This window comes from Rhinopithecus roxellana, chromosome 10 (genome assembly GCF_007565055.1).
Source record: "Rhinopithecus roxellana isolate Shanxi Qingling chromosome 10, ASM756505v1, whole genome shotgun sequence".
Taxonomy (NCBI): Eukaryota; Metazoa; Chordata; class Mammalia; order Primates; family Cercopithecidae; genus Rhinopithecus; species Rhinopithecus roxellana.
The window spans coordinates 96,058,827-96,072,756 of NC_044558.1; the positions used below are offsets into that span (position 1 = coordinate 96,058,827).

General features: G+C 50.4%; 1 protein-coding gene across 2 annotated transcripts in view; it reads left to right on the plus strand.

Moving 5' to 3' along the window:
* Positions 1-7,803, plus strand: part of GLTP (glycolipid transfer protein) — a 30,663-nt gene extending 22,860 nt beyond the window's left edge. Inside the window, exons 3-5 of one of the 2 annotated variants that reach the window (XM_010379434.2) lie at positions 1,018-1,151; positions 2,932-3,082; positions 6,569-7,803. In XM_010379434.2, coding sequence (XP_010377736.1) covers positions 1,018-1,151; positions 2,932-3,082; positions 6,569-6,751 — 468 coding nt within the window. In that variant the 3' untranslated portion in view covers positions 6,752-7,803. Of the gene's footprint in view, positions 1-1,017; positions 1,152-2,931; positions 3,083-6,450 lie in introns of both variants that reach the window. The other variant, XM_030938953.1, reaches the window with a different exon arrangement.
* The last annotated feature ends 6,127 nt before the right edge of the window (positions 7,804-13,930 follow it).

Sequence of the window (13,930 nt, forward strand, 5' to 3'; positions counted from 1 at the left end):
AGGTAGCCATAGCCTAGGACTTGCATCAGGAATCTAAGCCTACCTGGGTTGCCAGCACCATGGTCCCAGCTGCAAGCTTCCCAGGCCGAGGAAGGAGATGGAGGCGTAGAAGATGGGCCCCAGGCTTGCCCGATCAGGGCTCAATGTTCTCTGCCCTCCTCCACAGTCTCGCCATCTGGTCACCAGTCTAGCCTGACTGGGACCAAAGTCTAATTAAAGGGTTGACCCTGAAAAGGAACCTGCTGGTTCTTTCATCTATCCCCACCAAGTAAGTAAGTCCCAAAGTCCGCAGTCAGCACTGGTCTGGCCCTCCCCTTCTCCAATCCTGGTAGTTCCTGATGCCGTCTCCCCCGCCGTAAACTGCCCGTGAGAATCCATGTAGGGCCCAGCCAAGGGCTCTGGACACACTGTATGATCTCATTTCTTCATCCCAGCAGCCCTTTGAGGCTGGTCCTGTGTTATCCCATTTTTACAGATGAAGAAGCTGAGACTCAGAGTGAGACCTTAAGAGAAGGACTCACTTAAGGTCACAAGCAAGTAAGTGGCAGAGCTGGGATTCAGACCCAGGCCTACCTGGCTCCATCTCAGAGGCCTTAATTCCTGGACTTCTTGGAATCCTCGGAACCTATTTCCACTTGTCCACCAGAGCAAAACTTCAGATACTTGGTGTCTGAGCCAGTGTCAGTAGTGGCTGGAGAACATGAACTTTGTACCAACTGTGTGACCTTGGACAAGTCCATGCCCTTCTGTGAGCCTCAGTGTCTCTGCCTGTAAAATGGGATAATGACAGCAACTTCAGGGTTGCCACCAGGATCATATAAGGCAGTGCCTGTAAAGCATTTTGCAAATCCTGGCTAATGTGAACAGTCATAGTTACTGTTACAGGTCTTATCTTTGCTGTTCCTGGAGGGCAGGAAGGAGTGGGAGATGCTGGTAGGGTGCTCTTCACCCAGCGTGCGGGCCAGATGTCTATGGGGGCAGTTTACCTAAGGGAAAATCCTGTGTGCTCCATTTCAGAAAATCAAAGCCGTGTATGACACCAACCCAGCCAAGTTCCGGACCCTGCAGAACATCCTGGAGGTGGAGAAAGAAATGTATGGAGCAGAGTGGCCCAAAGTAGGGGCCACACTGGCGCTGATGTGGCTGAAAAGGTGACAGGCTCAGGTGGCAGGGCCTGGGCTCTGTGCTGTAGAGGAGGGAAAGCAAACTGTAACTGTTCTGCAGTGTCACCTCAGGCTGGGAAGGTCACCTCCGAGCCCTTCCAGTGTGATGCTAGTTAATGACTGGGAAAAGGCCTCCCAAGGGCCAGGGCTTGCCTGACAGTGATGCTTCCTGGTTCCAGTCCCATCAGAGTATATGAGCACACCCTGATCTGGGCATTGTGCTAAGCTTTTTATATGCTGATTGGGTTTCATATTCTGTGAGTTAGGTGTGGTAGCTATTCTCATCTCACAGAGGAGGCAGCTGGCACTTCTGGAGGCCAAATCACGTGCCCATGTCATCCAGCACAGTTATGCAGGTTGCCTACTGCACAGAGGTGTCCTGTTTAGGGCTGGTCACACGTACAAAGTGGATTTGTATGTTATGACAGTTTCTTGGTAGAAGTACACCATCTTGAGGAGAAGGAATTCTTTTATTTTTATTTTTTATTTTTAGACAGAATCCCGTTCTGTTGCCCAGGCTGGATGGAGTGCAGTGGCGCAATCTCGGCTCACTGCAACCTCTGCCTCCTGGGTTCAAGCAATTCTTCTGCCTCAGCCTCCTGAGTAGCTGGGATTACAGGTGTGCACCACCATGCCTGGCTAAGTTTTGTATTTTTAGTAGAGACAGGCCCGCCATGTTGGCCAGGCTGGTCTTGAACTCCTGGCCTCAAGTGATCCGTGTGAGGCAGGTGTGAGGCACCGTGCCCAGCGGTGAGGAGGAGTTCTAATTTGCACAAATACATCCTATGGGCTGGTTTGAACCCATGCTGTTCTCAACCAGCTATAGACTCTTCAGCCCTCAAACCCAGTGCTTCTGCCCCTTAGAGCACCCCACCCTGACTTGATCCCCACCCCACTGCAGGGAGGGAGCAGAGCAGCTCACCTGGGGACCCCAGTGGGACGGTGAGGGGCAGCGAAGGAAAGAGCCTGCTGGGAGGGGGGTGCGCAGTGAGGCAGGCAGGGTTCACATCCTGGCCTGTGACTGAGACTTTCTAGGGAAGCCTCAGTGCTTTCCTCTGTGAAACGGGCTGATTGTGCCAAGCTCAGCCTCACAGGCCCTAGGGAAGCAAGAGGTGAGATGATGTGTGCTAAGGGGAGGGCCCTGGTGAGCTTTTCCATGTGGACTCCTTGCTATACCCCATCTGCTTCTCCTGGCTCTCGAAACATCACCCTACCCCTTGAGGAAAGGCTCGAGTGGCCACTGGAGGATGCTCTGGGAGGTCTCAGGCAGAGGAGCAACGTAGCAGACTTAGAAAGATGCTGAGGGCTGGGGAGTGGGGGCGGGGAACCTGGTGCACATGGGGCCAGTCTCACCAGTGTGCCCGGTATATCCACAGTCTGTGGTCTGCAAACCCTTTAAGGGCCAGCACTGTGACTTCATTCCTCAAGCCTGATGGTTGCCTACCATGTTGCAGCCTGTGGCGGTCATGTGGACACAGAAATGGACAAGGCAGGCCCAGACCCACCCCTCGTGGATCTTACAGCCAGTGTCACTATTGTCATGGGCCAGCACCAGGCCTGGAGGAGAGAAGGTGCTTGGGAGATAATGAATGGAGCCAAGTGGTCACGTTACTTGTAAGCAGCAGGGAAAGATGACCAGGGAATAACCGCTCCCTCTGGGGTATACATGTTCCTGGCTCTCAGCAGGTGGCAAATTCAGAGTCCATGAGGGTCTTTCACGACAGGGGTGTGCACGGTCCTAATGAACCTTCTCCTCCCTGGGCTGCAGAGGCCTCCGCTTCATCCAGGTCTTCCTCCAGAGCATCTGTGACGGGGAGCGGGACGAGAACCACCCCAACCTCATCCGCGTCAACGCCACCAAGGCCTATGAGATGGCCCTCAAGAAGTACCACGGCTGGATCGTGCAGAAGATCTTCCAGGTGAGCCGCCCTCACAGGCCTTCAAGGACTACCAGCTTGCAGATTCTGCTCCCCACTCTGCCCCTGCTTGGCCGAGGCCTCCTGGCCTGTGAGGCTGTGTTTACCCTCTCGGGCTCAGGAAGGGCTCCCCCATCTATTTGGATGAAGCTAGTGTACGGAGAGGTCCCCCTCCCGTGCCCTTGGCCAGCCCCATTCAAGCCACGGCGGGTGTCACTGTAGATACTCCACGGTGTTTCTCTCTAGGGGCCTCGACCTGCAAGGCCTGATGGTGGGGTGAAAAGAGAAACCACAGGGAAAGCCCTGGAGGACCCCAGGTCGAAGGTGGCCCAGCCTGACGGCCCCTCAAATTCAGCCTGGATCCCCACATGGGGCATGCGGGGAAAGAAGGGCCTCCCCCTGGGAGCATCTGCTGAAAGGACACTGGCCCTCTGGGTTCCTGGTGGCTTGTGTTGGGGTGACATTGGCTAGGGCTCCTGGAAGTGAGGCTTCAGCACCTGCCTGGTTAGGTGAGGGCCCTGCAGTTGATCACCAGGCTGAAAGCCCTGCTGAGGAGACGTCTGAAGGCCCTCTGGCTGCCCTGCGCCATGCCCTTCACCTGCTGCTTGCTGCCCTCATCTCACCCACATGTTCCTGCCTGGCCTCTTCTGGCCACCCTTTCTGCTGCAGCTCCCTCTGCCTGCCCACTCTGGTGGCCATGAGAATGAGGGGCTGATGGGCCCTGTTCAGTGTTCCTGTGGGGTACAGTCTGCAAGCAGGCTGGAGCAGAAACCAATATGGTTCCAAAGAGGAAGAGCTGGTCACAGAGTGAGATGCATGGCAGCCCCTGGGCCATCCACCCCAGAAGAGCTGGAGACAGAGCCCATTCCCATGGGCCCCTTGAGATCTCCACAGTGCATTGCCCCTACAAATCCTCAAACCATCACCTCAATAGTAACAGTGTGTCCTGTGTACCTGGCCAGGGCAGCTGCCCATGAATTGTAATCTTTACAAATGCACCACAAGGTGGCACTGTTCTTACCCCCATTTCCCAGATGAGGACAGTGACACTCAGACAAGGTCACACAACACAAAAATGGGGGACTGTGATCCTACCTTCCTGAGCCTCAATATCCTCATCTTTCAAATAGGTATAAAATAGGCATTAAATAAATGAAATTAATCAGTATAAAGTGCTTGACACATGGTTCACATGGTTTACACTCAGTACATCAAAGCTATTGCTTTTTTTTTTTTTTTGAGAGGGGGTCTCCCTCTGTCGCTGTCGCCCAGGCTGGAGTGCAGTGGTACAGTCTTAGCTTACCGCAACCTCCACTTCCCAGGCTCAAGTGATTCTCCAGCCTCAGTATCGCAAGTAGCTGGGACTACAGGTGCAAGCCACCAAAACCTAGCTAATTTTTATATTTTTTTGTAGAGACAAGGTTTCACCATGTTGCTCAGACTGGTCTTGAACTCCTGAGCTCAAAGCAATCCTCCCACCTTGCCTCCCAAAGTGCTGGGATTACAGGCGTGAGCCACCACACCAGCTATTACTACTTTTATTATGAAAGAATAATATTTGGCCAGGTGAGTGGCTCATGCCTATAATCCCAGCACTTTGGGAGGCCAAGGCAGGTGGATCACCTGAGGTCAGGTTGGAGATCAGCCTGGCCAACATAGTAAAACCCTGTCTCTACTAAAAATACAAAAAATTGGCCGGGCGCGGTGGCTCAAGGCTGTAATCCCAGCACTTTGGGAGGCTGAGGCGGGCGGATCACAAGGTCAGGAGATCGAGACCATCCTGGCTAATATGGTGAAACCCTGTCTCTACTACAAATACAAAAAATTAGCTGGGTGTGGTGGTGGGCGCCTGTAGTCCCAGCTACTTGGGAGTCTGAGGCAGGAGAATGGCGTGAACCCGGGAGTCAGAGCTTACAGTGAGCCGAGATTGTGCCACTGCATTCCAGCCTGGGCGACAGAGTGAGACTCCGTCTCAAAAAAAAAAAAAAAAAAAATAGCTGGGCATGATGGCAGGCGCCTATAGTCCCAGCTACTTGGGAGGTTGAGGTAGAAGAATAGCTTGAACCCAGTAAGCAGAGGTTGCAGTGAACCAAGATCATGCCACTGCACTCTAGCCTGGAGGACAGAGCAAGACTATGTTTAAAAAGATTTAAAAAAGGCCGGGCGCGGTGGCTCAAGCCTGTAATCCCAGCACTTTGGGAGGCCGAGACGGGTGGATCACGAGGTCAGGAGATCGAAACCATCCTGGCTAACACGGTGAAACCCCGTCTCTACTAAAAAAATACAAAAAACTAGCCGGGCAAGGTGGTGGGCGCCTGTAGTCCCAGCTACTCGGGAGGCTGAGGCAAGAGAATGGCGGGAACCCAGGAGGCGGAGCTTGCAGTGAGCTGAGACCCGGCCACTGCACTCCAGCCTAGGTGACAGAGCCAGACTCTGTCTCAAAAAAAAAAAAAAAAAAAAAGATTTAAAAAATAGTATTTATACTTTCCTCATCCTATCAAACTCCTGGCCTAAACTTTTTTTCTTTTTTTTTTTTAAGATGGAGTCTCGCTCTGTCACCCAGGCTGGAGTGCAGTGGCGTGATCTCAGCTCACTGCAACCTCCTCCTCCCGGGTTCAAGCAATTCTCCTGCCTCAGCCTCCCGAGTAGCTGGGACTACAGACGCCCGCCACCACACCTGGCTAATTTTTTGTATTTTTAGTAGAGATGGGGTTTTATCATATTGGCCAGGGTGGTCTCGAACTCCTGACCTTGTGATCCGCCCACCTTGGCCTCCCAAAGTGCTGGGATTACAAGCATGAGCCACTGCACCCGGCTAGCCTAAGCTTTTTATCTAGTTGTACCTTTTTTCTTCTGGCTCTGAAATTCTGTGAATTTCAAATTCTCTGTACTTTTCAAGTATGAGAGCAGCCCTGAAATTTAGGGAAGTATCGTCCCCCTAAGGACAAAAGAGAGACCACAGTATGATTAGCAGTCGTCTCCCCAACTCAGAAAGGGAGTTTTCTGAAGAAGCAGTTCCCTTTTTCCAAAGCAGGGAACCCAGAAGGAAGAGACTTACCCATGCTGAACACCTACTGTGTGCCAGGTGTTGTGCTGAGTGCCTACTGTATGCCTGGTGCTGTGCTGAGCACTTTGTACAAGCCCCCTAATCCTTATAAAAGCAACCCGATTAGGTGGGAGCCATTATCCCCATTTTGCAGATGAGGAAACTGAAGCTCAGAGAGGCTAAGTGACTTGCTCAAGGCTCACAGCTAGTTGGTGGCCCAGACTGGCATTTGCACCTAGGCTTGTCTGTCCCCAAAGCTGATATCCTTCCTGCTGTCGCTCAAAATACACCTCCCTTTTCCTTTCCCTTCCAACACCTCAAATAGCACAGACCCCCTGTCCAGCACGGACCCAGGGAAGACCCCTCCCAGAACCCTGGCATGCTGGCCTGGCTCCTCGGCCCCTGCTAACGCTGTGCCTGCCTCCCTTCTTGCCCGTCTCAAGGCAGCACTGTACGCAGCCCCCTATAAGTCCGACTTCCTGAAAGCACTCTCCAAGGGGCAGAATGTGACAGAGGAGGAGTGCCTGGAGAAGATCCGCCTCTTCCTAGTCAACTACACAGCCACCATCGATGTCATCTATGAGATGTACACCCAGATGAACGCCGAGCTTAACTATAAGGTGTAGGCGTGCCCACCGCTGGACACGCCCCCGACTCATGGCCACACAGAGAAACAGGCAAACCAGAATCACTGTGAATCAAGTCTGTGAGCTGCCCCTGGCCTGCGTCCCCCAGAGCGGCCCAGGGTCCTGCCAGAGTCTGCAGGGGACAGCCCTCGTTTTTTAAGTCTTTTTTTTTTTTTTTGGTCTATTCTAAAGGACCAATAAATAATGATCTTACTTCCAAATCTCCTTGGAATTTCACGACAGCACAGACTGACTTTATAGCTTCATTTCAGCGTGGTAAAAATCGATTAACACTTCTAATAAGTCAAGTCCTAGGGTTTTTTGGTTTTGTTTTGTCGCCAACGAGGAACACGGCTCTGGGGGAATGGTGTCATCCACCTCACTTTAAAAATAAGCACATGATGGCCGGGCACCATGGCTCACGCCTGTAATCCCAGCACTTTGGAGGAGGCCGAGGTGGGCGGATCACCTGAGGTCAGGAGTTTGAGACCAGCCTGGCCAACATGGTGAAACCCCATCTCTACTAAAAATATAAAAAATTAGGCGTGGTGGCACACGCCTGTAGTTCCAGCTACTCAGGAGGCTGAGGCAGGAGAACTGCTTGAACCCAAGAGGTGGAGGTTGCAGTGAGCTGAGATCACACCACTGCACTCCAGCCTGGGCAACAAGAGCAAAACTCCGTCTCAAAAAAAAAGAGGTGGGTGGATCACTTGAGGTCAGAGTTTGAGACCAGCCTGACCAACATGGTGAAATCCTGTCTCTACTAAAAATACCCAGGCATGGTAGCACATGCCTGTAATCCCATCTTCTTGGGAGGTGGAGGCAGGAGAATCGCTAGAACCCGGGAGGTGGAGGTTACAGTAGCCGAGATCGCGCCACTGCATTCCAGCCTGGGCAACAAGAGCGAAACTCAGTCTCAAAAAAAAAAAAAAAAAGCACGTGACCTTATGAGGCTCTCGCTGTATTGCTATTTTGGTTATTTTAAGGACTGTAGAGAGTTTGATTTGAAATTATGCAGGGCCCCATGTGGGATTTTTTTTTTTTTTTTTTTTTAAGCAAACTGGTGTGTTTTCTCATGTGGTTTGCATAGCCCAGCCTCACAGCACTATTGTAAACCCTGCTCTTTCTGTCTCGCTAGACAGGTTTTTTTGTTTGTTTTCTTTTTTCTGTTTTTTTTTGTTGTTGTTGTTGCTGTTGTTGTTTTACAGCTGAAACCAACCAGCAAGCCCTTGATGACCAAGAGGCGTTTCTTTCAAAGCTATAGGGCACAAACAATTGACCATAGATGACTCTGTTTGCATTCTTCAGAAGAATTACTTCCTTCAGGGACAGATTTTTCAACCTAAGAAACGACCTACTGTGTGTATTCTCTTGATGGGAAGAGATGAACCCTTCAGCCGCTAAGATTCAGGAAAACGCCTCGCTGCCTTAACCTTAACTGTTCCTCCTGGCGCTACAAAGAGCTGTACTTTTAAAGTGCTGGGCAAACAAAGCAACCCCAAAAGAATTGACGTGTGTTTTAAAAGAAAAAACCCAATGAGGAACAATTGGTGATTTTTATGCAGAAACTAAATAATTCTTAATAAATAAATCTCTATTTTGGAATCACATCTGTGCACTGTATTGGTTCTTGATTTTTTTTTTTTTTTTTTTTTCTTTCCTGCATTGGAAATTACAACTGGCGACCCTTACAAATCCTACCTCCCAAGAACTTCTTTTCTGGCCTCCATGGTTTTAAAATTTTATTTATTTATTTATTTTATTTTTAAATGTTTTTTTTTAGAGATTGGGGTCTTGCTATGCAAAGTTGCTAGGCTGGTCTCACTCTCCTGGCCTTAAGCAATCCTCCTGCCTCAGCCTCCCAAAGGGTTGGGATTACAGGCATGAACCACTGCACCAGGCCTGGCCTCCATGGTTTTGAAAAACAGAACTGGTTGCTGCATGGAGAAACGGGAATTTCACATAAGACTCTTGGGTTTTGGCAGGGCGCAGTGGCTCACTTCCGTAATCCCAGCACTTTGGGAGGCTGAGGCGGGTGGATCACTTGAGGTCAGGAGTTCGAGACCAGCATGGCCAACATGGTAAAACCCCGTCTCTACTAAAAATACAAAAATTAGCCAGGCGTGGTGGCAGGCACCTGTAATCTCAGCTACTTTGGAGGCCGAGGCAGGAGAATCGCTTGAACCCGGGAGGCAGAGGTTGCAGTGAGTCGAGATTGCACCATGGCAATCCAACCTGGCTGACAAGAACAAGACTCCATCTCAAAGAAAAAAAAAAAAATCTTGGGTTTCTGTAGCCATAAAAAAGAATGAGTTCATGTCCTTTGCAGGGACATGGATGAAGCTGGAAGCCATCATTCTCAGCAAACTAACACAGGAACAGAAAACCAAACACCGCATGTTCTTACTCATAAGTGGGAGTTGAACAATGAGAACACATGGACACAGGGAGGGGAACATCACACACTGGGGCTTGTTGGTGGTGGGGGCAAGGGGAGGGAGAGCATTAGGACAAGTACCTAATGCATGCAGGGTTTAAAACCCAAATGACGGGCCGGGCGCGGTGGCTCAAGCCTGTAATCCTAGCACTTTGGGAGGCCGAGACGGGCGGATCACAAGGTCAGGAGATCGAGACCACCCTGGCTAATACGGTGAAACCCCGTCTCTACTAAAGAATACAAAAAACTAGCCGGGCGACGAGGCGGGCGCCTGTAGTCCCAGCTACTTGGGAGGCTGAGGCAGGAGAATGGTGTGAACCAGGAGGCGGAGCTTGCAGTGAGCCAAGATTGCGCCACTGCACTCCAGCCTGGGAGACAGAGCCAGACTCCGTCTCAAAAAAAAAAAAAAAAAAGATGTATTCTCATAAAAAACCCAAATGACGGGTTGATAGGTGCAGCAAACCACTATGGCACGTGTATACCTATGTAACTTATAATTAAAAAAAGAAAAGAACCTTGGGTTTCTAGCTTCTTTTGAAAAACCAGGCTGCCTGGCGGGAGCTGAGAGATGACTGCCCCCTTGGCTGGGCAGGGCAAGGGAAGGGGGAATCAATTCTCCACTTTGCCTTAGTCTCCACCCATCCCTATGGCCTCCCCACCCCAGACCAGTTTGCACTTTTTCATGGGCTGTTTTTTCTGATTCTAGGGTTAAATGTAGAGGGAAATATTTTATTTTGGCCTCCAAAAATTCTGGGATTACAGGCATGAGCCACCGCCCCTGGCCAAGAAAAGATCATTGTAAGGCCGAACACAGTGGCTCACGCCTGTAATCCTCGCATTTTGGGAGGCTGAGGCAGACGGATCACTTGAGGTCAGGAGTTTGAGACCAGCCTGGCTAGTATGCTGAAACCCCATTTCTACTAAAAATACAAAAATATTAGCTGGGGCGGTGGTGTGCACCTGTAATCCCAGCTACTGTCCTGCTGAGGCAGGAGAATCGCTGGAACTCGGGAGGCAGAGGTTGCAGGGAGCCAAGATTGTGCCACTGCACTCCAGCCTGGGAGACAGAGTGAGATTCCCTTTCCAAAAACAACAACAAAAATTTTTTAATTAAAAATATTAGCTGGACATGGTGGCCAGCTACTTGGGAGGCTGAGGCAGGAGAATTGCTTGAACACAGGAGGTGGAGGCTGCAGTGAGCCGAGACTGCACCAATGCACTCCAGCCTGGGTGACAGAGCTAGACTCTGTCTCAATAAATAAATAAATAAATAAATAAATAAAAATAAAAAATCACTTTAAAAAGGAGAGACAGAATTCTGTATTTCTAGGAAATCCAAAGGGGAAAAAAAACCTAAAAAGCAATTAGAGCTTAGAATGAACAGTAGCATCCCTAATCTGAGGATTATTAAAAAATATAATGAAATAGGCTGGGCATGGTGGCTCACACCTGTAATCCCAGTACTTTGGGAGGCCAAGGCAGGTGGATCACCTGAGGTCAGGGGTTCAAGACCAGCCTCGCCAAGATGGTGAAACCCCGTCTCTACTAAAAATACGAAAATTAGCCAGATGTGGTGGTGGGCGCCTTTAGTCCCAGTTACTTGGGAGGCTGAGGCAGGAGAATGGCGTGAACCCGGGAGGTGGAGCTGGCAGTGAGCCGAGATCACGCTACTGCACTCCAGCCTGGGCGACAGAGCAAGACTCCATTTCAAAAAAAAAAAAAAAAAAATCTTTTCTTCATGTCTCTGACATAATATGGTGAGACCGGGAGGGCAAATTTTTATGGAAGGCAGGGATTTTCCCGGGTCAGCCCCCGTTCCTAGTACCTGCGGGGATCCTGGGAGCATTTTGGGTTTTTGACCCCAGAGACAAAAGCCAGCAGGGCATCTATGCCCTTCCCATTTCATCCTTGTCAAAATGGGACTGAGTTCCACCTGGGGCAGGGAGGAAAGAACACACATTGATCACTATATAACAGGCCCCGCAAAAGTGCTCTACACAAATCATTTCACAACCGCCTGAGACGTGGACCTCAGTAGCCCTGTGGACCTCAGTAGCCCCATTTATCAGAGAAGGAAATTGAACCCCCCAGGGTGTGGCAAAGAGACTTGCCCAGGGTGACCCAGCCAGATATGGGGCCACAGGAGTTTCATGTCCAACTCCAAATCTCCCGTCAGCTGTGTTCACTTGTGCGCCAGCTGACAGCCGTTTTCAGCACACCTCCTGCCAAAGCGTTCCCACTCATGGGATGCTGCCTTATCTGACCCAGGTTCACTGCACAGAAACCCAAATTAGCTCAAATGTTTGATGAGGGTTGACATTCACTTGTTGATTCATTCAACTAAAACTCACTGAGCCCATTACAACGCAACATGTCACACCCATTGTAATACATCACTGTTCTAGACAAGGAACTGAAATTCACTTTGTAACAATTAAACAGCAGAAGAACTTTTGTCTTTTTAAAAACAGGGTCTTGCTTTGTCACCTAGGCTGGAATGCAGTGGTGCAATCATAGCTCACTACAGCTTCGAACTCCTGGGCTCAAGAGATCCTTCTGCCTCAACCTCCCAAGTAGCTGGTACTACAGGCATGCACCATCATGCCTGGCTAATTTTTTTTTTGAAAAGGAGTTCTGCTCTGTTGCCCAGGCTAGAGTGCAGTGGTGTGATATCGGCTCACTGCAGCCTCCACTTCCTGGGTTCAACCAATTCTCCTGCCTCAACCTCCTGAGTAGCTGGGATTACAGGTGCTCGCCAACACACCCAGCTACTTTTTGTGTTTTTAGTAAAGACGGGGTTTCACCATGTTGGCCAGGCTGGTCTCGAACTCCTGACCTCAGGTGATCCACCTGCCTCGGCCTCCCAAAGTGCTGGGATTACAGACGTGAGCCACCGCATCCGACCCCAGCTAATCTTTAAAAAAATTTTTTGTATTGATTATGTTGTCCAGACTGGTCCATTTTTGTTTAAGGGGCCTTTACCCATTCCTGTTTGAAAGCTAAGATAATTTTAGAGCCACTGAGATAAAATGCAGAAATAGAAATTACATAGTTTCGAAACTAACTTTAGGATTAAGAGGAAGTATGTAGGCCGGGCGCGGTGGCTCGAGCCTGTAATCCCAGCACTTTGGGAGGCCGAGACGGGCAGATCACGAGGTCAGGAGATCGAGACCATCCTGGCTAACACGGTGAAACCCCGTCTCTGCTAAAAATACAAAAAACTAGCCGGGCGAGGTGGCGGGCGCCTGTAGTCCCAGCTACTCGGGAGGCTGAGGCAGGAGAATGGCGTGAACCTGGGAGGCGGAGCTTGCAGTGAGCTGAGATCCGGCCACTGCACTCCAGCCCGGGAGAAAGCGAGACTCCGTCTCAAAAAAAAAAAAAAAAAAAAAAAGAGGAAGTATGTAGACAACTATACGTTGTTAAAGATTTATAGGAACAAGGAGATTTGGCTATTGTCACATGAGAGACCATTACCCAAGGACAAAGAAGTTTCACAACCTCCCCCTCAACCCTTGCCGGCACCCAGATGTCTGCAGTTGGCCTCTTTCTTTCCCCGTTTACCTAACATATTAGACAAGGCCAAGCCCATATATATATATATATATATTTTTTTTTTGAGATAGAGTCTCACTCTGTTGCCCAGGCTGGAGTGCAGTGGCGTGATCTCGGCTCACTGCAACCTCTGCCTCCCAGGTTCACGCTATCTCCTGCCTCAGCCTCCTGAGTAACTGGTGCCACAGACAAGCACCACCACGCCCAGCTAATTTTTTTATTTTTAGTAGAGACGAGGTTTCACCATGTTGGCCAGGATGGTCTCGATCTCTTGACCTTGTGATCTGCCCACCTCGGCCTCCCAAAGTGCTGGTTGCAGGCATGAGCCACCGCACCCGGCCAAGCCCATATAATTCTAAGAGAGCTCTTTAGAACATTTAGGCCATCTGGGTTTGCTGGCTCTCCGAAATAAAGTCGCTTTCCTTGTTCCAACTCCCGGCCTCTAGACTGAGTGGCTGTCATGCAGGGAGCGGAAGGAGTTTGAACTCGGTCACAACTTCACCTTTCAGAGTTTGTTTCCTTATCTGTAACACGCAGGTCTCCTTGTGAGGCTTCAATTAAATGTTACCATTTGTAAGGTAATTAGAACAATGTTTGGAGCATAGTAAGCTGCCTTAGTAGGTGTTCAGGTGTTCAATAAAACTGCAAGGATATATTTACGTGATGTGGGGCATACGCTGATGAGATCGAATACTGGAGTCCTGGGTCTGCTGTCTATTAGGGAAGTAGACTTGGACAGCTCACTTCACCCCTCTGAGCCTCAGTTTTCTCATCCATACAATGGGAATACCAACAGTTTCTAGCTCACCTAGTCAATGAAGCGGCCCGGGCAGGCGCTTATCTGCGTAATCGTTCAATGTTGACCAAATTACCGTCGTTTGCAGGAGGTTATATGGGGACACCACCCTTCAGTTTTGCTGGTTGGTGGATGGGTTCCAGGGTTCACGCCGGCCCCATAGCCCTGCGCCTGCTCCCATGGGCCCGGTAGGCGGCGCTGTCCCCATTGTGCCGCAGCGGCAGAGCTGGGAGGCCCCGCCAGGCCCTGGGCCTCCCCGCACCCCACCAGGCTCCCGCCCGCTCCCAAAGTGGGTGGGACGGAGGGAGGGCAGGAGGGGCAGGAGAACTTGTCCTCCTACCGTGCTTGGGCTGTTTCCTAGGGGCTAAATGATTGAACACTGTTGGGAAAGTTT